General features: G+C 43.2%; 1 protein-coding gene across 1 annotated transcript; it reads right to left on the bottom strand.

The window, feature by feature from the left end:
* Positions 1 to 9,022: 9,022 nt before the first annotated feature.
* Positions 9,023 to 17,181, bottom strand: LOC310710873 (alpha-1-antiproteinase 2-like; the record flags this gene model as incomplete). The annotated part of the gene is made up of 4 exons (XM_083512130.1): positions 9,023 to 9,214; positions 9,932 to 10,079; positions 12,179 to 12,449; positions 16,782 to 17,181. 4 exons carry the CDS (start codon positions 17,179 to 17,181, stop codon positions 9,023 to 9,025), a joined length of 1,011 nt encoding a protein of 336 aa, XP_083368256.1.
* Between the last annotated feature and the right edge of the window lie 8,361 nt (positions 17,182 to 25,542).

The following is a 25,542-nucleotide window of genomic DNA, read 5'->3' as shown; positions in this document are numbered from 1 at the left end:
GAAGTGGTCTGACCATGGCACTTCTTTCGTTTTACTTTTACTTAGTGTCAGATCACCAACATCCATAGAGTTAAACACCAGGTCCAAGGCATGTCTGCGGCTATGGGTTGGGCCAAACTTATTCAGGGACAGGCCCATGGAGGCCCTGCTTTCCACGAAGTCCCGAGCGGCCCCTTGTAAGGTCGTGTCGGCATGGATATTAAAATCCCCTAGGACAACCAAACTAGGTGTCTCCAGGAGAACATCCACCACGACCTGAAGCAGCTCGGACAGGGAATCCTAGGTGCAGTGGGGAGGTCGGTACACCAAAAGGAATCCTGTACTGCCCCTATTGCCCAACTTCCAGAACATGCACTCAGAGAACTGGGTCTTCCCAATAGGACACCTGGTGCAAACTAATGACTTCCTAAAAATCGCTGCAACCCCCCCTCCCCGCCCACAAGGCCTGGGTTGCTGTGCGTAAGAGAAACCTGGTGGACAAGCAGCGGCAAGAACAGGTCCATCTGCTTCATCCAACCAAGTCTCTGTTACACATGCCAGGTCAAATCCTCCATCCATGATCAAGTCATGGATGGCAGTGGTCTTATGAATCATTGACCTGGCATTGCACAGCAGCACCTTCAGGTCATGTAGGTCAGGGTAGTTGCAGGTCCTCTGGGAATGCAAGAACTCTATATGGAAGCCTTAGATCTAAAGCTATATTTCTGTTGGTTGCATGGAGAAAGTCTACTAGCATTTGCTTGAACATGAGTAGAACTCTCAGGGATCCCGGTTAATCAGGGTCCCCAATCACACCCTGGAGTTTACCTGCATTCAAGTGAATGGGAGTAGAAGCCTCCCACACATCTGCATCATTTTCAAGTGACCTTTAAAAAAAGGTATTCCTGATCTTAACACGTGTTAACAAAAGGACCCAATTGCTACGTGGTTCCTGAAGATTTTGGGAGATTAGAAGAGTTGGGAGATGCTTCTGAGAAGCTGGACCTGGTATAGCCAACCAGTCTAATCCCAATTTTCCATCTCTCTAACTTTTATGAGGTTGCCTTAGTTTTGACAGTAATTTCTTTGCAGTAGGGCTCTAGCTCAGTGATAGAGCATCTGCTTTGCATACAAAAGGTCCCTGGAGGCTTTCTTATCTATAGGACAGATATGGCAGGTGCTTCTGAGAAGCAGGAAGTGGCATGACTAATTTGTCTAACTCCATTTCCCCATCTTTATCACCTTTAAGAGAGCGCATCAATAGTTCAGTGGGAGAGCACCATGACTGAGCACTTGCAGAAAAACTATGTGCTCATCTCTTGATGACTTTTACTGACAATTGAAGGTGGCGGCCAGAACATAAAAGGGAAACTGGTCTGTATCCCATGACATCAATGAGCCCTACAGTCTTCCCACCACAGAGCCAGAACAACATTGTAAACAGAGCTGTGGGCATTGTTTTATGTTTGGTATTGCCTAGAGAACCTTGACCAAGAAGGAGGTTATTTAGCAATTGTCGAGAAGCTTAAGGAGCAGGATGTCTGGACGCATTGCCTCATCAAGGATTTTCTCTTAGACCTGCTTCAAATATAATGAATTTTCCATATATTGAGGTCAATTCTGGATAGAAGGAAAAGTGTTCATCCTTCCACATGCGCAAACATTGCAGAAGTGTCTGTAAAGCTGCAATTGTTTCTTTGAACCTTCAGACAGGGTTATACCTCTGGCCTGAGAAGCTCCATTAGTAACAATGCAGGGTCATAGAATCATAGAATCATAGAATGATAGAGTTGGAAGAGACCACAAGGGCCATCGAGTCCAACCCCCTGCCAAGCAGGAAACACCATCAGAGCACTCCTGACATATGGTTGTCAAGCCTCTGCTTAAAGACCTCCAAAGTAGGAGACTCCACCACACTCCTGGGCAGCAAATTCCACTGTCGAACAGCTCTTACTGTCAGGAAGTTCTTCCTAATGTTTAGGTGGAATCTTCTTTCTTGTAGTTTGGATCCATTGCTCCGTGTCCGCTTCTCTGGAGCAGCAGCAAACAACCTTTCTCCCTCCTCTATGTGACATCCTTTTATATATTTGAACATGGCTATCATATCACCCCTTAACCTTCTCTTCTCCAGGCTAAACATGCCCAGCTCCCTTAGCCGTTCCTCATAAGGCATCGTTTCCAGGCCTTTGACCATTTTGGTTGCCCTCCTCTGGACACGTTCCAGTTTGTCAGTGTCCTTCTTGAATTGTGGTGCCCAGAACTGGACACAGTACTCCAGGTGAGGTCTGACCAGAGCAGAATACAGTGGCACTATTACTTCCCTTGATCTAGATGCTATTCTCCTATTGATGCAGCCCAGAATTGCATTGGCTTTTTTAGCTGCTGCGTCACACTGTTGGCTCATGTCAAGTTTGTGGTCAACCAAGACTCCTAGATCCTTTTCACATGTACTGCTCTCAAGCCAGGTGTCACCCATCTTGTATTTGTGCCTCTCATTTTTTTTGCCCAAGTGCAATACTTTACATTTCTCCCTGTTAAAATTCATCTTGTTTGCTTTTGCCCAGTTCTCTAATCTGTCAAGGTCGTTTTGAAGTGTGATCCTGTCCTCTGGGGTGTTAGCCACCCCTCCCAGTTTGGTGTCATCTGCAAATTTGATCAGGATGCCCTTGAGTCCATCATCCAAGTCGTTGATAAAGATGTTGAATAAGACCGGGCCCAAGACAGAACCCTGTGGCACCCCACTAGTCACTCTTCTCCAGGATGAAGAGGAACCATTGATGAGCACCCTTTGGGTTCGGTCAGTCAGCCAGTTACAAATCCACTGAGTGGTAGCATAGTCAAGACCGCATTTTACCAGCTTCTTTACAAGAATATCATGGGGCACCTTGTCAAATGCCTTGCTGAAATCAAGGTAGGCTACATCCACTGCGTTCCCTTCATCTACCAGGCTTGTAATTCTGTCAAAAAACGAGATCAGGTTAGTCTGACATGACTTATTTTTCAGAAATCCATGCTGACTGTTGGTGATCACAGCATTCCTTTCTAGGTGCTCACAGACTGTTTGCTTAATGATCTGCTCCAGAATCTTCCCTGGTATTGATGTCAGACTGACTGGGCGGTAATTATTTGGGTCCTCTCTTTTCCCCTTTTTGAAAATAGGGACAACATTTGCCCTCCTCCAGTCTGCCGGGACTTCGCCTGTTCTCCAGGAATTCTCAAAGATGACTGCCAGTGGTTCTGAGATCACATCTGCCAGTTCTTTTAATACTCTTGGATGCAGTTCATCTGGCCCTGGAGACTTGAATACATCTAAACTAGCCAAGTATTCTTGTACTATCTCCTTAGTTATTCTGGGCTGTGTTTCCTCTGCTGAATCATTTGCTCCAAATTCTTCAGGTCGGGCATTGTTTTCTTTATCGGAGAAGACTGAGGCAAAGAAGGCATTGAGGAGTTCAGCCCTTTCTGTGTCCCCTGTTTGCATTTCACCATCTTCTCCTCTGAGTGACCCCACTGTTTCTTTGTTCTTCCTTTTGCTACGAACATACCCATAAAAGCCTTTTTTGTTGCTTTTAACCTCTCTAGCAAGCCTGAGTTCATTCTGTGCTTTAGCTTTTCTGACTTTGTGTCTACACGTGCTGGCTATTTGTTTGAATTCCTCTTTGGTGGTTTCCCCCCTTTTCCATTTTTTGTACACATCCTTTTTTAATCTTAACTCAGTTAAAAGTTCTTTAGATAGCCACCCTGGCTTCTTTAAGCACCTTCCATGTTTCCGTCTCATTGGTATTGCCTGACGTTGTGCTTTTACTATCTCCCTCTTAACAAACTCCCAGCCATCATGAACTCCCTTTCCTTTTAGTATTACTGTCCATGGGATCTCACCCAGCACTTCCCTAAGTTTTATGAAGTCGGCTTTCTTAAAGTCAAGAAATTGAGTCCTAGTATGCTTGGCTGCTCCTTTCCGCTGTATAGTAAACTTCAGAAGAGCATGATCACTCGCGCCTAATGATCGTTCCACTTCTACCTCACTAACCAGGTCATCAACATTGGTTAGGACCAGATCTAAAATGGCTGTTCCTCTTGTTGCTTCTCTCACTTTCTGGACAATGAAGTTGTCTGCAAGGCCAGTGAGGAATCTGTTTGACCTTATGCTCTTGGCTGAGTTTGACATCCAACAAATATCCGGGTAATTGAAGTCCCCCATTACTACTATCTCCCTTCCTTTTGCATGCTTGGCCATCTGTTCCAGGAAGGCATCATCTATGTCCTCCGTTTGGCTTGGGGATCTATAGTAGACTCCCACAATGAGGTCTCTGTTATTCTTCTCTCCCTTAATTTTGACCCAAATGCTCTCACTTTGGCTTTGAGGTTCTAAATCTTGGATTTCTTCACAGGTATACACATCCCTGACATATAACGCCACTCCTCCTCCTTTCTTGTCTGGTCTGTTTCTCTGAAATAGATTGTATCCCCCCATTATTACATTCCAATCATGGGACTTATCCCACCAGGTTTCAGTGATGCCTATTATGTCATATTTAGTTTGCTGTACCAAGAGCTCAAGCTCATCTTGTTTATTTCCCATGCTTTGCGCATTAGTGTACAGACATTGAAGTCCATTAATCATTCCCCCGTGTCTCTTATTTAAGGATTTTTTCCTCCCACCACTAGGTCTGCGTGCTGTTTGCTCCATTTGGTCTATGACATTTGGATGATCATCTTCATCAATTGATAGACTCCTACCTTCAGGAGCACTGTCTCCCTCCCCCACATTAGTCAGTTTAAAGCCCTTCTGATGAGGTTTCTGAGATTTTTGGCAAAAACATTTCTCCCAACCGTTGTGAGGTGCAGCCCATCGCTTGCCAGAAGTCCATCTTCAAGAAACTGCAGTCCATGATCTAAGAATCCAAACCGTTCCTGTTTACACCATTTGCGAAGCCAGCTGTTCACTTCCACTATTTTTCCCTGGGAGGACAGATGAGATGACAATTTGTGCATTTAGCTGCTTCAATTTCCTGCCGAGAGCCTCGTAGTCTCTTTTGATCTTCTGGAGGCTATTGCTTGCAGTGTCATTGGTTCCCACATGAACCAAGAGGAAGGGGTATTTGTCAGTGGGTTTTATGATTCCTTGCAGTCGTTCAGTTACATCTTGGATCTTAGCCCCGGGGAGACAGCACACTTCCCGAGACATCTTGTCAGGCCCACAGATCACTGCTTCTGTTCCCCTCAGTAGGGAATCCCCTATCACCACTACACGCCTCCTCTTAGGTTTGGTCGGGGTTCTTCCGTGAGCTGTCCATTCCAAGATCGCCTGCACATTCCCTGAAGACTGACTTTGCTGCTCGTCTTCATATACCTGATCGACTGTAATGAGGGAGAGATCCTCAAATGGAGTCTGCTCTTCGTCTTCCATGTTAGGGGAGAGGACCTCAAAGCGATTGTGTATTTCTAAACAATCAGAGCGAACCCTGGGCCTCCTACTTCTTTGAGTCACGTTTCTCCATATATCTGGCTCCTGTGTTGGTGAACTAGCCTCCTTCTCAGGGGAGTCCCCTGTCTCCTCCTTGGTGGAGACGGTGTGCTCTGTTGCTTCCAAGAAGAGCTCCAGCTCTCTAATTCTTTGGAGCGTAGCTACACGTTCCTCCAGTTGCTGGACTTTGTCTTTTAAGAGGGCAATCAACATGCAATTGCTGCAGGTAAAGCTGCCTGCAACCTTTGGCAAGATGGCAAACATTGCGCAGGAACCGCAGGCGACTGCAGCTGTTCCCTCCCCCTGCATCTTGAGAACTTTAGCTCCCCTAAAACTAAAAGATGGATGAAACTGCGCGCGCCGCTGCCCTGCTAGGTCTGATAAGCTCCTCCCACAGCTAATCCCCTGCCTCAACAGAAACCCTGCCCCCTCTGACCTTTGCACAGGGAAAACAGCTAATCAGACACAAAGAAACACACAAGAAAACCCTTTTTGCTCCTTCTTCAACTGCTGCCCTGCTAGGTCTGATAAGCTCCTCCCACAGCTAATCCCCTGCCTCAACAGAAACCCTGCCCCCTCTGACCTTTGCACAGGGAAAACAGCTAATCAGCCACAAAGAAACACACAAGAAAACCCTTTTTGCTCCTTCTTCAACTGCTGCCCTGCTAGGTCTGATAAGCTCCTCCCACAGCTAATCCCCTGCCTCAACAGTCTTTGGTTCAGTTCTTACAATATGATGGGTTGGCCTGATAGCCTACCTGACCCTTCCCCAACTTCTCGCCAGGACAAAATCATTCTGAGTCGTCTTCTCAGAGGAGTTGGGGTGTGGCAAATTCATCCCCACTTGAGGTTGGGAACAACATTGTACTAGGAGATTTTTGCCTTCATTGTAAGTATCCCTCATGAAGAATAAATGAGAAAGCTATAATTCTTAATCAGTTATTAGGAAAAAGAATAATTGGGAAAGAATTTGGCCAAACCAATAACACATCCACTTGGGCCCCGCTCTAGCAACCCTAATCCATGTTTACTTTAAAGCCCCTCCTGCAAATCATTGTGATTGGGATGCACTGCTAACATAATTCACTGTGATTAAAAGCTAGACCTGTCCTATCAAAATGAAGGGTTTCACCTGCTTCACCTGTTCCCCTCTATAGCCCTGGGCATTTCCTTAGTCGGTGGTTTCATTTCTTAGAAAAGAAAAAGGGCAGCAATGAATTGTTGGGGGGAAATAGTCAGCTCAGTAGACTGGACACTCCCTGATCTTCCTCTACACTCCTTGTTAATTGTGCAATCTGACTCAGTAACATGAAATCACACAATTTTTCCATGCTACGCAAGGAGCCAGGGCACATTTATGTATTTGCAAGGCAGTTTATATAAATTGCTCCCAAAACAATCCTTTTTGTTTGGCTTGTTGATCAGAAAATCAAACAATAGAAGCCATTATTTAGAAAATAAATAACTTGAGACAACCAGCTTCAACTTCTAAAGAACACCTCACATGTCCTTTCTCTTGATAAGGAGAGCTTCAGAAATGTTCTGTGTTCAAAGCAGATATGCTACCACTGAAATGGAGCCTTTACCCAGAGGAAAAATCAACTGTGTCCAGAGCCACTGAGCGAGTCTTAGATCACCACCTGTCGAGTTGGATGGCCCAGAGAGATTCAGGGCTGTCAAGGGGTGGATTGTCAAGCAGGAAGAAAAGCTAGTCACTTTCAGGAAAACCCAGAAAAAGGCCAAGGCATAACAAACCACCACTTTTAGCTTCTGGGAGAATGTAGGCATGGGGTGTGTGTGGCAGAATGAGGTATGGGGTTCTCCTTTTCTGCCTGACCATCCTCGTTTCCAATCCACCCACCCACAACAAACACCTATGTATCTTAATCATTCATCCTTCATTCCATTTGTTTTCTCTCATTTTGTTTGTGCTAATGTCTCTTGGAGTCCCATTGTTCCCACCCCACTCCACTGCATGTGTGCTTTAGTTTCTTGCTTCTCTGTTTTAGTTTGCATGCTCAAAGTTTCATATCAGCTGTGGCACAAATTCTTATAACTTCTCTAGAGGGGAAACTAGATTGTTGGGGTCCTGTAGGGGAGCAAGGAGGGAACCAGCCAGTGGACTGATGACCTAAGCTTGGAGGCTTGTTTGTTTGCTTCTGCCCCCACCACAATGGCTTAGCTTGAAAGAATAAGCTATAGCTCATGGTGTGCAAGTGGAGATTAAATATATTAGACCAGGGGTCTGCAACCATTAAGACAAAAAGAGCCACTTGGACAAGTTTATGAAGGGGAAAAAACCTGGGAGCCGCAAAACCATTGCGACATTTAAAACAAATATATATCCGGAGCCGCGATCTGACAGCGGGCGGAAAGGTGACGTCGGGACGGTGCGTGACTAACGCACGCACCGCCCCATGCGACGTCACAGCCAGTACAGCGCCCGCCACAGTGGCGAGTGTCGGGGTGCACAATGCGCCTCCTCCCTTCGCTAGTATCCGCCCCGGAGCCGTGGCAAAGGTGTAAAAGAGCCACATGCGGCTCCGGAGCCGCGGGTTGCAGACCCCAGTATTAGACCAATTACCAGATGGCATACTTCGAGAGCCATAAAACAAAGGTGGGAAAACTTTATCTCCCAAGGGTTGAATCCCCTTTGGGGTTCTCTCAGTGGTGGAGGGCACAGGGCCAGAGACGAGAGTAGGTAGAGAAATGAATGCAAGGTTTGTCTTTGTACAGTAGGCTAGTTTGTACCCCACTTTTAACCGTGGTGTGTCTGGGGCATGGGTGAATCTCCTGCCCATCACCAGTGCTGATTGCCCAACAGGACCAGCTGGGCATGGCCCCACCCAACTCTGACAATGTGGCCAGGGATACGCATGAAGGGGGTGCCGAACTCTGCCCCCGCGCTGGAGCACTATTGGGTGCCCACTATTGGATGCCCAGCCGCAATGCCACCCACTGGAAAAGGTGAGCGGTCCTCTCTTTATCCTCCAACAAAGGAAGAAAAAGACCCTATAAGACATATAAGGGCACATTCCAGCCAGTCCAAACCATTAAAGGAAGGTACAAAGGAGATCTGGTAGGGGGTGTGGCTTCGGAGAGAGTGTGACCTTGGGAGAGTCCCAAGAACCAGATAGAAAGGATCTCAGAGGCTTACATTCAGCCCCATGGCCTAAGGTTCATCTTCCCTGGCATAGAGGAACAGGGAATATTTGATGGCACTGCTGTCCTTCCTCTGATCTACAAACTTGTCATACAGTGACTGAGATGCTGCTGTCAAGATCATACTCCTTTCATCCAATTAATAACATGTTTTTCAAGACTGCGATCTTAGGGATGATATGCACCGCACACTGGTTAGCATGCATCTCTTTGGTTATTCATTTTCTGCTGCAGAAAGAAACACAAAATGCTTTAATAGATTTCCGTGTATCACATCAGCATTTGATTTGTTTTAGAAGGTGTGATAGTGACAGCCCAAGCATAGTAAATGAAATCTAAGTATCTTTTCACGCATGCTATATATTTAAGCGGCACTCAACTGCCAGCACTGCAGGAAGAGCACTAGGTGACTTCTTAGTTCTTTGTGGGATCTGCAACTTTCCCGAAGAGTAAGATGGCCTCAGTAAGCCTGTCCATAATTAAGAACATGAACGGGTGATTTAGTTTAATTTCAGGTGGGAGGGACGTAAGTCCAATTTCAGTAAAAGTGACAGCTGCAGCTTCAGTGCCATTCTCATGGACATTTAAATAAGTTTGGTGAATAACCTGTAAAGAAAGCAAACAAACATTAGTACAGACAGTGACCCAGAGTTAAGTATATGAGAGACTCCTGCTCCTTCAGAGGAATCCATTGAAAGTCTTTGTCGACTTTGTCACTTCTTACTCTCGTGATCTCTTGATCTCACCCTCCCAACCAATCATGTGTGTGTGTAAAGTGTCATCTTGCACCTGTTAGCCTGGAGGAAGAAACTGAGAAGGTTTCCTTATGATCTCTCCTCTCCAAAATGATACTTAATGATGTGTGATTCCAATGGTCTGTGTCCCATGACACCAATGAGCCCTATGCTGCTCCCAACACACAGTCAGAGCAGCATTTTAAAGAGTTGTGGGTATTGTATAGAAGCCTGAGGAGCAGGGTGCCTGGACAGCCTTGCCTTATTAGAGATCATATCTTAGACTTGCTTCACACATGATTTTTTTCATCTATTGAGAGGAATTCTGGATGGAAGGAAATGTGAGCACTCTTCCACATGTGAAAAATTGCACAAGTGTATCTTAAGTTGTATTTGTTTTCATGTAGAAGACACTGTGCACATGAATTTTGCTTACAAGGGAATGATCTCCATGTGTGGTGCCACATTCAAGTACTCTAAACCTCAACTTTATTTGAACCCTCAAATATATATCAGACCCAGAAAGCAACATATCAATGTGGAGTCTTATGTTCAATTCTTACACTATGTTGAATTTTGATAAACCTACCTTAGTAACCTTCACCTCAGGCTTCCCAGTAATTCCAGAGAGGTCTGCTTGGTCTGTGAATAATTCAGTTATACCCATTCTACTTAGTATCTCTGTAAGATCATAGCGTCCACGAATCATTAACTTTGGAAGGTGAAGTACTATTCTCCTATTGAAAGTAGAATCAGAGGCTATTAAGATTTCACTCTTAGAAAATGTTTAGATGACACAATTTGTAGACACTTTACAGTTTGGCTAGATAAAAAATGTCAAGACTAAAGTTGTAAAAATAAGCACAACAGTGTAAAAATGCTACCTAATATTCACACAGCTTTAAATTAAAAATGTGTATTTCCTTTTGGATTAAACATTTTCCCCAACTTTTATTATGTTTCAGTCAGAGGAATGGAGTCAATATGGTGGATTTAAGCACACATAGACCTCTGCTGAATATAACATTTTGTATGTGACTACTGTTCCTTCTCTCAGATGCTAAGTGCATCAGTGGTGGTAGTGGGAGCAATTCTCCCTATGTGGTGCCAAAGGAGACAAACAGCCCATCTACAGCCTCAATACACAGTTGCTGTTTGCTTGAACCAGCCCACCGATCCAGAATGCAGTACAGGCTTAGATTATCACAAACAGGCTGCATAGAAATGTAGACCACTCCCCTGAGTTTTATTTCAGGGCAGGTTTTCTTTTGGTTTCACTGCCAATCCATGGGTGAATTGATTTACTTTGCAGTGTTTTCTAAGGGACAAATCAGGGATAAAAAAATAGGACTCTTCTTTTGATTTAGACCATTGGCCCTCTTAGCCTAGTATTGTTGACAACAGGGCCAGCCTGCCCATGCAATGGGCTGAAGCATCTGCATTGGGCAGTGGCACCCAAGAGGTGGTCCCCTTGTGGGCGCTGTACCCACCCTGCCACCGACGGAGAAGAGATGGAAGCAGCTTTCGCCAAGATCTTTTGAGAGCTAACTAGAACCCAGATAAGGAAGGTTTCGCAGGGGGTGGGGGTGGGTTTTGGTGTCAAGACAGCTGTGGGAAAGCACCTTCCCATTTTGCCTCAGGCATTGAAACAGGATGGGCCATTCCTGGTCTACCATGACTGGTTGCTGTTCTCATAGATTTCAGACAAAGGCCGTGAAATCCAGCCCTGCCTTGAGATGAGGCCTGAGGCTTTCTGCATGCAAGGCATGTGTTCTGTGACTCAGCTATGGTCCTTCCCATGAATAACTGATTGCAGCTAGCGGGGCAGTCTGGGTAATGAAGAGGTGCCAAGAAGGTGAAAAGGACTATCATAGACAATTCAGGGGAGATGAGACTTTGGGATTAGAGAACTTTAAGCATGGTTGGGAAGATTAATAACTGGCCAAGTAGCTACTTTTCAGTCTCTGAACTGAAGCTTAAGCTGATCCACCACAAGAGGGATGGAGGAGGTCACTAGGTGGCCTCATTCCCCCCTCCCCCACATTGTAATTAAGTGTTCATGGCAGGTTTCCTCTCTTAAATGTTAATAAAGTTGTGGTCCTAGTGTGTCTTCCTACTTATACCAGGCGTGCGCACTATTTGTGTCCACTGTACATGACATCTTTGGGTTTGTTTTCAAGCAGTACTAGCAGATGGTAACACCTGTACTCAATGAGAACTTTGAATAGTAAACTCCATTAGAACCTCTTTTGTGCCTATTGAATATATATTTATATAACCAGCCTAAGGTTAGTACACACACACACACACACACACACACACACACGAGAGTAATTTTAATGCTCGCTAAATCTAATATTTTAAATATTAATTATATTGTAATTTGTTACGATGTACTTATGAAATAAAAGGTTGGGTGTATCCCCCCCCCCGCCGCCGCCACCAAAGAACAGGGAAGTGTTGTCCAGCAGCTTGCATTTTCTGTTCTCTGTGAAGAGAACAGGAAGCCCTAGATTGTATCATGTTCCATGGACACATTGAATAAGGACTTGAATCTGTATTGTAAGCATTTCGCTCTAGAATCAGAAAACATCTGTGCAAGAGATGTGGGCTTATTAGCACTGATGGATTTTGCTTTTCTTCCACAGAGATCAGGGTGGAACAAAGGGTTCTGCTCCCTGTTATTTAATCATACAAGATAATCACAGCTCTGAGGCTGAAAGATGCGGACTTGCTTCAGGTCACCCAGTGAGCAGGAATGGCTATTAAAGTCCTGCTTGTTCCAGGTGTAATGCCCCCTTTGTGGTGATTTGTCTGCTAGAGCACACAGACTTACTGTTGCCTCACTGATTTCATCCATTTTAGCAAGACGTCTCTGTTCAGACCATCTTCCACTTGCTTCAGTTTCCCTTGATCAGGCAGAATGAAGAATGCTATGGCACCGCTTTTGTAAGGGAGCTGCACCACCTCACAGGACAGACTTTCATCATAGTACGTCTTAAAAGTGCTGTCTTTGATCATCATGGGAACTTTCACTGTTGTTTGCTCATCCACAAAAAAGTCTTCTTCTCGAGTGTTCTGACTATTAAAAGGACTTTCCCAATAATCTAATGAGGACAAAAACAAGAGGGTACAGGTCATTCCCATAAGATCTGGTTTGGATGGGCGGGGTATAAATAAATTATTATTAGTATTATTAGTATTATTATTATCTCAGAAGCAGCCATTTGCTAGGCTTCCAGAGACAGTGAGTCTGCAGAGTTCTGCTAGGAGATCTTGTTTCCACTCCAGCTGCCCTAAAAGTCTGGGAACTGATGGTTCCTGGTTGTTTTTCCTCATTTCATTGGCTTACAGTTTCTTCTTGATGCTCCATCAAGAAACATGCACTACCCTCAAGATGGAATTTGGACCTCAGTTCAGTGCTTCACCTCAGTCTGAGGCTCATTGTAACCTGCTTTTTTAAAAAAATAAATAAATAATATTTATTGCTTTTCCAACAATTTAAACAATACACAAAAAGGTACAATACAATACAACACAACACAACACACAAACACCACACAACACCAACACATTAACAAAACAAAACAAAAACAATCCAAAACACATCAAACAACTTCAATATCCCATCCTTCATTCACTTATTTCAATGACCTCCTCACACCTCCCTTTTTGTATTCCACTTCTGTTAATTGTTTCAGCAATTCCTTTCCATCTTCCTCTGTTTTCTATCCTATAATTATCTTAACACATTCTAACCTTATTTTTCCTTTAATATTCTATTAATCTATTTATACTTAATTCCTTATAACATTTCTACTAAAGCCATATAACTTCATTCCAACATTCTTCTAACATTCATTAATTTTACAGTATTTCTGTAAATAGTCTTTAAACTTTTTCCAGTCTTCTTCCACCGACTCTTCTCCCTGGTCTCGGTTTCTGCCTGTCCTTTCCGCCTGCTCCATATAGTCCATCAACTTCATCTGCCATTCTTCCCGGGTAGGTAAATCTTGTGTCTTCCAATACTTCATGATGAGTATTCTTGCTGCTGTTGTTGCATACGTAAAAAAAATTCTATCCTTCTTTAACACCAATTGGCTGACCATGCCCAGGAGAAAGACCTCTGGTTTCTTCAGGAGGGTATATTTAAATACCTTTTTCATTTCGTTATAAATCATCTCCCAGAATGTCTTAATCCTTGGGCATGTCCACCAAAGGTGAACTCTAATCCTCAGATTCATCTGTTTTTCTTTAAGTTTAATCATAGCAAGCGTCAACTTATGTTCATCAAGTTGCCTCTGTAGGGCTGGGACTCTCTCTCTCTCCAGTTGTGTTACTTTACATTCAGCAGCAACGGCTTTCTCCCTGGCTTCCTCCGCAGTTTGCCGTATCAAAGTAGATTCCTGTATCAATTTCTGGGTGGTTTCTGTATTGGTATTGTTCATACTTTCTGTATTTAAGTTGATTTTAGTAATTGCAACATCCACTTTTGCATTTATCCCGTCTATTTTCTTGTGAAGTTGTTCCAGTGAATCATTTATCTTATGTAATGCAACCGCTAAGGCCTCTTCTGTCGACATTCCTCTTGGTTTTGAGTGTGCTGGTGCAGAGGCAGCAGCAGAAGAAGCAGGGGGGCCTGATGTTGAGCCTCTCCTGGGTTGCTGCCAATTCCTCCCAGACCTTAATGTTTTTTCAGCAGTTGACTGGTCTGTTTTTTCCTTTCCATTTGCCATAACACTTAAAAGATTCAAGGTCAGTCCCAGAGTCTCACAGTTTTTTATCTTGCAGCTGGAAATTCCCCTAGTCCAGCTCTTATAAAGCAACCAGTTTCAAAGGCTTCCACTAGGGGAAAACAGTTTCTATTTATATTAGTCAATGTCCTCTTTTAAACACAGTTCAAACAATCCAAAGTTAGTTTCAGTTTTCAGTTACTTTTACTCCTTTTTAAAAGCAGCCGGAGACAGTAGAAACAATGTATTTCTCTTATTTAGCTAACTGTCAATGAATGTTCTAAACGCTGTCAATGAACAATCCAAAAAACGTCAGTCCTGCTAGCAGGGTCAGAGCGGCGGTATTTTAGCTCTCTTCACTCTCCTGCAGGCATACTCAGTCCACAACTCCCCCCCCCCCTTCTCCTGCCTCCAAGGGGGGGGGGTTAATGTTCTTTACCGATGGAAATTGAGTCTTTTACAAAAGGCTTTCCAAAATTTCAGCTTGCAGCCTCATTGCTTCAGTCTATTTACAAAAGGGGAAGGTGGACTTCCTGTATTGAACCTCCCCGTTTCGATACCAAATTAAACGTTTAAAAATCCAATTCTCCCACTTCAGCTCTACTCACTGGTAATTACTTTGAAGTCAAATTGTCCACAGGAAAAAGTCAGTGCTCTCCGGCAACAGCTATGCGGCTCCACTCCGTGGAAGAAGCAGACGATTCGAAGCACCGCACCGCTCACCCCACGTCGCTCCGGACCCCCGAAACTGGGTTTCCCCACAAGTAGGGGAGGTGCAAAGGGTGCCCGCCGAATCCCACATTCACAGGCTTCTCCCGCCTGTGATTTTTTGCGGGTCTCCGCCTTCGCCATGGCGGCCAGACCCAAATTCCCACGGAGCAAATTCCTCCCCATCAGAGGAATTCCACCATTACCGGAGGCACCAACCCAGAAGTCTCATTGTAACCTGCTTGATTCAGCTGTCAGTCTATCTGCTTAGTCCACTTCCCCTTCATTATCTGAAGAACAACAGTGATTGTAACTCTCCCCCCCCCCTTTTGCTAGAACGTGATGGAATTTGTAGGCATAACAGCCTCTCTAACATTGATAAAGTCTACAAAGTTGCAACTAATTCCCATTAACTTTCTTATGGTGGTAGTGGTGGGGAATTGAATGGAATTTGCAGGCAAGATCACATGCAAAATTTCCTGCAAAATTTCAAAAGGACAGATGCTGTGTTATTTCCAGCAAAGGCTGATGTTACAATTCTGGGGTGGGCAAAAAAAATGAGTCACTTAAATATCCCGTAGTGCTTTGTGGGTCTGACCTTTGCAAGTATGAGAGAGCTGCCATTTGATCAGAAACCTGCCAAATTGTGAACAAACTGGGCCAGGGTCCTTTGTGCTGCACACTTTTAATAAGACATGGAGGGACAACTAAAAGGGATTTGCTTTCCAGTTAAAACTACAGTGGTACCTCGGGTTAAGAACTTAATTCATTCCGGAGGTCCATTCTTAACCTGAAACTGTTCTTAAACTGAAGCACCACTTCAGCTAATGGGGCCTCCTGCTGCCGCCACGCCGCCGGAGCACGATTTCTGTTCTTATCCTGAAGCAAAGTTCTTAACTCGAGGTAATATTTCTGGGTTAGCGGAGTCTGTAATCTGAAGCGCATGTAACCCGAGGTACCACAGTATTGCCCCAATTACAAGTTTAACCTATCAATCACAATAGAGCTCTTTTTTCCCTCACCTTTTGCTTTCCCTTCCCCCATCATTTAACCCAGGAATAATTATGTATGCAGGAAGTTAAGAGAATACACTTTTGTTATGTACTGAGTTAAATAGCATCCAAAATGCAGCAGTCTGATTGGTCCTAGAACAATGCAGCAGTATGACTGGTCCGCAGGAGCCACCCAATCCAGCTCCAGGAGGAAGTGAATCCACAACCTGATTGGCCTACAGGAGAATCCTGGAATTACCAATCATGTGCGGCCCATTGTGTAAATAATGTATATAAAGCAGATATTGTGGGGGAACTTTCATTCCTCATTACTATGAGCTGAATAAAGAGCATGAAATCCACACTCGACTCTGAGTATATTTCAACTTTTTAGCTGATGCTCGCGAGAAGCTTTCTTTTTCTTTTTTAAAGAGCTGAATCTGCAAAGCACTACAGAGTTCTTCAGGGGCCCTGCTTTGAATTATCCCACCTTGTATGCATCCTGCTTCTAGTCTGACAAGGCCCAGATCTGTCTGCCCTCATGGTTTGGTTCAGTATTCATCTGAATACAGAAGAAACCCATGGTATTTGCCTTATTCTGAGCCAATAGGGAAAGCTCCGGGGTGGCGGGAGACTACATGCTATGCTGAACGCAGTTTCTGTAGCTCTTCTTCCCAAATGAACCCATCTCATTACAAGCAGAAAGAGTGATAATCTTGAAGGTTAGTTATTACCAGCAGGGCAATACCATTGGAGAAGGTCATTTTTCCTCCCCTGCCCTCAAGTTGATAGACATTGCCATTCAAATGGTCTGCATGTGCTCTGCCATGTGCTCAATTTGGTGGGGCAAGACTTACCTGGGCCCCCCAGTATTTTATTCAAGTTGGCTCTCCTGCAACAGATACAACAGATTGAGCAGTATCTAGCACTAGTGCTTAAGCAGTGGACATTTTAAGTTAGTTACAACACCCTGCAATAATAATAAAGTAAACTCCATCTGACTTACCTCTCATGTAAAGAAAACTTATAATCACCAATATAACTCTTGTATCAAGATCCTTGACAATATCAGTTATTTTTCCATGGGTTTTCTCCTTTATGTAGTTATTGATTTGGTTCTCGGCTTCTGTAGCATTCTCGAAGTTAGTAGGAAGAACATCAGCCTGATAAAAATATTTGACATTATTCAAGAACTTTTTCCGCAGCTTAAATTTCTTATTTGGGAAAAGGGTATTCCCAATGCTCCGTTGGATTTCGGCCTCAGTACTGTTTAGCTTCTGGATAAGATGACGGAAACCTCTATGAATTTCCTGCTCGCTGATATCTGTCTGGTTAAAGCAAAGTCCTGACAAAAGCTGACTCCGAGTGGTAGATTTGGCTGGCAGCACCAGCAAAGCCAAGGGCATGGAAATGGTTGTAGGAGAAAATAAAATGTTTTTCTTAGGAGCCTCTGCAGCAACCTGGCGGTAGAATTTAAAGGCAAACTCAGCATTCCCTGGGGCTATCTTCTCATAGGATAAATTGCCTGGTCGACCGGTCTGACAGTTAGCAACAGCTAAGAGTCCAGCAAAAATCAAGTACAGATTGAAATGAGGCATTGTGTTCCTCTGAAAGTAACCTGTAAAGAATGACATTTCTGTTACTAGATCCAGTGACAATAATATAGTCATTGCCTAGTTTGCATATAAAGCCAATCTGTGGTTTGTTGAGCCAGAATGTGGTTTGTTTGAATGTCTGAACCTAGTGCAGACTAACCATGGTTTGTTTTGGGCAGCAAACCACAAACTGCTTGCCTTACAGACCAGGACTTGCTTTAACTGTTGTTTGGCATTATGCCTGAACTCCCCAGCCATGTATAACCATGCTTTGTTTGCCACTACCCCAAGCTCCATACAATTGCCAACCTACAGACACATGAGACAAGAAAATAGAAAAGCAAAGAAAGTTCTGAAGAAAGAAGACATGGTGTCTGGATACATAGGTAAGAGGTGCATCAAACATAACATCCACCCAAACAAGCCATGGATTGGTATTATGTCTGAACACAGGAAACTCTCTTGAGGTGTTTGCTTTCCAGATGGCATTCTTTATGATGATTGACCTATGGGAGTCCGTTCAGTGGTGGATCCTATCTCATTGCTGGGACTAGCCTAGAATAGCATTTGGCTTTTTTGCTGCTGCATCACACCGTTGACTCATGCTAGGCTTGTGGTTTACTAAGACCCCTAGATCCTTTTCACCTGTACTACTAGTAATCCAGGCGTCCACCATCTCATATTTGTGCAGCTGGTTCTTCCTACCTAAGTGTAGAACCTCCCCGTGGTTGAGCCCAGTTTTCCAATCTGTTCATTTTGAATCCCGATTCTGTATTCTGCAGCATTAGTTCCCCCTCCCAGTTTGGTGTCATTTGCAAATTTAATTAGCATCCCCTCAACAACAAGCTGGGGACAGAACCCTGCAGACCCCACTTGTCCCCTTTTTTCCTGGATGGTAAGGAGCTGTTAGTGAGCACTCTTTGTGTTTGGTCAGTCAACCAGCTACAAATCCACCTAACTGTTATCTCATGCAGCCCACAGGTTAGGTTACCAGCTTCTCTGCACATATATATGGAGAATATAATGCAGAATATCATGGGGGACTTTGTCAAAAGCCTTACTGAAATCAAGATACACTACATCCACATCATTCCCCTGATCCACCAAACTTGTAAGTTTATATTTAAAAAAAAATGAAATGAGATTCATCTATCGTGACTTGTTTTTGAGAAACCCATGTTGGGTTTTAGTAATCACAGCATTCTTTTCTAAGTCTGTTTCATTATCTGTTCTAGGACCTTTCCTGGTATCAATGCCAAGCTCACCAGTCAGTAGTTATTTGTTCAATTTGCATGATTCAAATCTCTGACTGGCAAGCCAGAGCCTGGAATTTCATGCTAATAATTCAAAGTTTATCTTTATTTTACCCTAAGAAAGTGATGTAGTTTGCTGGCACTGCAAATAGTGCATACTTTTCCAATTTAAAATATTTCTGTGACAAATTGGAGTTGTGGTCTGGCTGTCTATGGAACATTGTTTTAATCAAGAGTGGATTGGTTTAAATTCAGGCAAGTTTAATCTCAAGCTGGGGTTCCATTAAAAGGCTAATTTGAAGCATTGCTTTGAATCACCTTGTACATATGAGAAACAGGTTAATAACTGAAAGGAATGACCCGAGTTGCAATGGGTATAGTGGCGCTGTGGTCTAAACCACTGAGCCTCTTGGGCTTGCCAGTCAGAAGGTCAGTGGTTTGAATCCCCAGGACGGGGTGAGCTCCCATTGCTCTGTCCCAGCTCCTGCCAACCTAGCAGTTCAAAGGCATGCAAGTGCAAGTAGATAAATAGGTACCATTGGGTAAGGTACATAGTGTTTCCGTGTGCTCTGGCTTCCGTCACAGTGTTCTGTTGTGCCAGAAGTGGTTTAGTCATGCTGGCCACATGACCCGGAAAGCTGTCTGTGCACAGACGCCAGCTCCCTTGGCCTGAAAGCGAGATGAGTGCCACAACCCCATAGTCACCTTTGACTGGACTTATCCATCCAGGGGTCCTTTACCTTTTTTTACCTTTTTTTACCTAGTCCTTTGCATAGGATCACCTCAAATGTATGCTCACACCCCACAAGTACACTCCTTAACATTCATCCTTGTAGCACTGGGCTAATGAAAGTATTGCTTTTGCATCCCCCCGGCCCAGAAGCACACATACCAAGTTAAGATTTAAGAAATTCAATAGGTGTTTGCAAGGACAGCAGGAAAATATTCTGGCAACAAGCAACTCGCAGATTTTTAAAAAACCATTTTAAAACATAGTATTGTATGTTACCTTCATAGATCATATGATGATCTGTTTCCCACTGTGAGAGTTCCAGCAAAGTACCCAATGTTGTACCTAAAGTTTGAGAGTGCAAGGTGGTCTTTCTCACTCAGACTTCCTGCTTCTATGTGCTCTGAATCTTGACTACTTGATACTTATATGGAAAAATCCTCAATGAAGTCCAATGCAATCTCAGTGGTCAACAAGCCACTCCCTCAATTAAGTGTCCCAAATAACCAATCATATTCTGCAGCATCATGCTACATCATCAGCAGCATTGCCAGAATAGTTTCTTAAACAAAGGAAGGACGTGAGAGATGCCTATCAGAAGCTAGAGCTGGTCTAGCCCACTTGCCTAACACAGTTTCCCCATCTCTCTGACCTTTATGAGATTGCAACAGTTTGAACAGTTTTCCTTTGGGGAAGGACTCCAGCTCAGTGGTAAAGCCGCTGCTTTGAGCACAGAAGGTTACTGAAGACCTTCTTTCTAATCAGCAGAAAAGACACGGGAGATAATCCTGAGAAGTCAGAGCCAGCAGCATGAACTTGCCTGTTTCCCCACCTCTCCAGCTTTTACATGGTTGCCTCAAGTTATTTATTATCTAAATAATGGCTTCTATTGTTTGATTTTCTGATTAACAAACCAAACCAAAGGGGTTGTTTTGGGAGTGTTTCACATCATCTGCCTTGCAAATATGTTAATGTACAATAGCTCCTTGCGTAACAAAGCAAATTGGGGAGGTTCAGGGTCGTCATTCATGTTAATAAGTCAGCTCACATGGTATATATTGGCTCTTCAGCTAACAGCTGATCCAAATGCTCATGCTAAATTAACCTTGTGAGGTAATCCAGATTGGAAGATCAAGAGACAGTCTTTTTGGGAGAAATGGGTGGAATGTGGCATACAGTGGTACCTCAGGTTAAGTACTTAATTTGTTCTGGAGGTCCGTTCTTAACCTGAAACTGTTCTTAACCTGAAGCACCACTTTAGCTAATCATAGAATCATAGAGTTGGAATAGACCACAAGGGCCATCGAGTCCAACCCCCTGCCAAGCAGGAAACACCATCAGAGCACTCCTGACATATGGTTGTCAAGCCTCTGCTTAAAGACCTCCAAAGGAGACTCCACCACACTCCTTGGCAGCAAATTCCACTGTCGAACAGCTCTTACTGTCAGGAAGTTCTTCCTAATGTTTAAGTTCTAAGTTCTTCCTAATGTTCTTGTAGTTTGGATCCATTGCTCCGTGTCCGCTTCTCTGGAGCAGCAGAAAACAACCTTTCTCCCTCCTCTATGTGACATCCTTTTATATATTTGAACATGGCTATCATATCACCCCTTAACCTCCTCTTCTCCAGGCTAAACATGCCCAGCTCCCTTAGCCGTTCCTCATAAGGCATCGTTTCCAGACCTTTGACCAATTTGGTTGCCCTCCTCTGGACACGTTCCAGTTTGTCAGTGTCCTTCTTGAACTGTGGTGCCCAGAACTGGACACAGTACTCCAGGTGAGGTCTGACCAGAGCAGAATACAGTGGCACTATTACTTCTCTTGATCTAGATGCTATACTCCTATTGATGCAGCTCAGAATTGCATTGGCTTTTTTAGCTGCCGCGTCACACTGTTGGCTCATGTCAAGTTTGTGGTCAACCAAGACTCCGAGATCCTTTTCACATGTACTGCTCTCAAGCCAGGTGTCACCCATCTTGTATTTGTGCCTCTCATTTTTTTTGCCCAAGTGCAATACTTTACATTTCTCCCTGTTAAAGTTCATCTTGTTTGTTTTGGCCCAGTTCTCTAATCTGTCAAGGTCGTTTTGAAGTGTGATCCTGTCCTCTGGGGTGTTAGCCACCCCTCCCAGTTTGGTGTCATCTGCAAATTTGATCAGGATGCCCTTGAGTCCATCATCCAAGTCGTTGATAAAGATGTTGAATAAGACCGGGCCCAAGACAGAACCCTGTGGCACCCCACTAGTCACTCTTCTCCAGGATGAAGAGGAACCATTAATGAGCACCCTTTGGGTTCGGTCAGTCAGCCAGTTACAAATCCACTGAGTGGTAGCATAGTCAAGACCGCATTTTACCAGCTTCTTTACAAGAATATCATGGGGCACCTTGTCGAATGCCTTGCTGAAATCAAGGTAGGCTACATCCACTGCATTCCCTTCATCTACCAGGCTTGTAATTCTGTCAAAAAACGAGATCAGGTTAGTATGACATGACTTATTTTTCAGAAATCCATGCTGACTATTGGTGATCACAGCATTCCTTTCTAGGTGCTCACAGACTGTTTGCTTAATGATCTGCTCCAGAATCTTCCCTGGTCTTGATGTCAGACTGACTGGGCGGTAATTATTTGGGTCCTCTCTTTTCCCCTTTTTGAAAATAGGGACAACATTTGCCCTCCTCCAGTCTGCCGGGACTTCGCCTGTTCTCCAGGAATTCTCAAAGATAGAGAATTGCCTCCTGCTGCTGCTGCGCCCCCAGAGCACGATTTCTGTTCTCATCCTGAAGCAAAGTTCTTTTTTAAAAAAAGATATTTATTAAGTTTTCACAAATTATAGAATACAAACAAACACACACAAAAACAAACAAGTATAATTTCAAGTCCTTATTCTCCTGAACCTTACTTCACCGACCTCCTCATACCTCCCCTTTCTGCATTCCAATTTCAAATATTTAGTTCAGCAAATCCTCACCCTTGATTTAATCTAATTGTAATCCTTTCTTTTCTTTTAGCCTAATCTTTACAGCTGTAATCCGCTTGCTTCTATAGCCGCAACATTTTAACACTCATTAATTTTACAATGTCTCTTAAGATAAATCTTAAATTTCTTCCAATCTTCTTCCGCCGTCTCTTTTCCCTGGTCTCGGATTCTGCCAGTCATTTCAGCCAGTCCCATGTAGTCTATCATCTTCATCTGCCATTCTTCCAGAGTGGGTAGATCTTGTGTCTTCCAATACTTTGCGATGAGTAGTCTTGCTGCTGTTGTAGCATACATAAAAAAAGTTCTGTCTTTCTTTGGCACCAATTGTCCGACAATGCCCTAGAGAAAGGCCTCTGGTTTCTTAAGGAAAGTACATTTAAGTACCTTTTTCATTTCATGAAAGCCTTAATCTTTGGGCACGTCCACCAAAGGTGATAGAAAGTACTTTCCGTTTCTTTACATTTCCAACATTTATTATCAGACAAGTGGTAAATTTTTGCAAGCTTGACTGGAGCCATGTACCACCTATACATCATTTTCACTGAAGCAAAGTTCTTAACCTGAGGTAATCTTTCTGGGTTAGTGGAGTCTGTAACCTGAAGTGCATGTAACCTGAGGTACCACTGTATATGCATTAGATCAGTTGATAAGCTCAGATGGATAATTTTAATCACTTCCTATTCTGCAGCTAAGGTATCAATTAACCATGAATGTAAAATGACAATATTTTCAATTACAACATCTGTCGGTGTATTTTTATGGCCTATCTGCTTTGAGTGCTTCAGCATTTCCTATACTGCTGGAGAGAATTACTGGATCCTTACAGAAAATTCAACCTATAACCACTGTTTATAAATACTGAATGCATAGTTAGAGAAATTTGGAACAGGGAATTAGAGAGTAGTATACAGCATAAACAACAGAAAAGTGCTTTAGAAGCTGTACAGAATGTTTCCCTGAACATGAAGTTGATTATGCAAAAATTAATATTTAGAATATATGGGACTCCACAAACTTTGTACAGGAATGCACTGTCTAATATAGATATATGAGGTCTGTCAGACCGCTCTTCTTCCCAGACTAAGAGGGGAAATGGTGAAAAACAGGTTATTTATTGGGAGAGAGTGTCTTTTGCAGCTGTTGTTAAAGCTGCAAAACAACATAGCACAGGACACAGCAATGGAGAAAATAGGAAATCAGCTCTGCCCAAGGCCTGCTGGATAACAGCAACAATTGGGGGAAAGAAAGACATAACATCTTATAAGGACAAGACAAAACACCACGAACAATTGCCACACACAGGAATTACAAGGATATAGTTTTAGTTCCTTACTTGTAGCTTTATAAATCATTGAATATGCCAACACAAATAGAAGTTATTAATATTGCAGTTGTTGTATAAGGGATTATTATTATGACTGGAATGTAATAGAAAGTAATAAGATTTTGGAATGCAGAAATAAAGCAAATAATCAATTCATCCAATCTAGCATTCAGGGGGCCACTTTATCTAAATTATATAATTCAGTATTTGAATTATTAGTATTAATAATTATTGTAACTTAACCTTTAAGGTCAAAAATAAAAGTATTTCAAGGGGCAGGTCTGTCCAAGGTGCTTTCAACAGGCCATCCTATGCAGTATTGATGACCTGAGATATGGGACTACTTGCACTTTCCCATCCTAAATGGTTGTGTGTATGGAGGATGAGGAAGAGGCCACAGACACTTATTCAAGTGGAAGAAAACTTGTTTCTAAACAGAGAAGATTAAAATAAGCAACATCACCACCTATTGATAATATGCTATAACAGTTAGCTGGGAGCCAATCAGAGCATTTTTGTTTGTTTGCTAAGTAAAATTTTTATTTTAATGTACCAAATTATGTACCTAATATTATGATGTCGCTTGTATTAGGGGGGTTATTGGGTTGTTTTTGTTTTTATTTTGAGCATGTATTTTGTGTATCATATTGTGATCTTATCTTGAGAACCACCCTGAGACCTGAGGATAATAATAATAATAATAAATTTTATTTATAGCCTGCCCTCCCCAGCCGAAGCCGGGCTCAGGGCGGCTAACAACAATAAAACAGTACAAAAGTACAGCATAAACAACACTCTAAAATCATTCATTATAAAATTAATGAATATAGGGCAGTATACAAACGTATTTTATTCATTCATTCATTCATTCATTCTGGTTCACACATATGGTTTCATCCATCCCATATATGCATGCATAAACAACAGTACGACTAATATTCACTATTATAAATACAAATGAATGAAACATCACTGTCATCATCAGCATTTATGTACTGTCCTTCCAGTGAGCACTCAGGGCTGATTTCCTTAAGAATGGATAGGTTTGATCTTCTTGCAGTCCATGGGACTCTCAAGAGTCTCCTCCAGCACCATAATTCAAAAGCATCAATTCTTCGGCGATCAGCCTTCTTTATGGTCCAGTTCTCATGGACGTGCGCAGTGTGACAGGAAGTACAGTACTGATAACGGTTCTGCGTAACTTGTAACTTGTTGTGAGTCTCTTGCTTGCACCTTGTGGTGAGAGAAGCTGAGAGTCTTTGACTCTTGTTGGACTCTAAGCATGCCTTGACCATGGCAGTGGTGAATGTCTGTATATATTTGCTACCAATATGCTTTTATGCCTGTCAAGTAAACCTCTACACTTGACTGAATCTTTGTTTATTGCCTACTGGTGTACTTTCAACCCGAAGATGCTTCCAAGGAAGGAGCTGCTTTGAGATGTAACTCTGCCGAGTATGGATACTGGCGCGCACGCACACACATCCATCTAAATCATTCATCAGAGGTTGATGGATTGTAAAAACTAGCCTGCTCTGATGTAAAAACTAGCCTGCTGTGCAAAGATAATATTTGCATTCATTGCTGAATCTTTGCCTCTGGCCCTGCCCATCACGAGCACTTGCCCTGTCCCAGGATGCCCAGAAGGGAACACTGACCTTGGTTTGAAAAATGCTCCCCTCCCCTGCACTAGGGATTCATCTATTTGGGCAGTCAATATATATGAATAGGGTGATAGAATGGGTCTGAAGCTACCACATCACAAGGTGCTGTTCCCAAATTTGCAGGTAATGCTGATTTGATGACACCAGTTGGCCTTTTGCCCTTCCTTTCCTCCCCAAGTAACCCAGTAGTGCAGCTTAACTGGAGAAACAATAAGCAAGTCAATTCA

Source organism: Podarcis liolepis, assembly GCF_965112155.1.
Source record: "Podarcis liolepis genome assembly, chromosome: 1".
NCBI classification, from domain to species: domain Eukaryota; kingdom Metazoa; phylum Chordata; class Lepidosauria; order Squamata; family Lacertidae; genus Podarcis; species Podarcis liolepis.
This window is presented reverse-complemented; position numbering and strand designations above follow the sequence as displayed.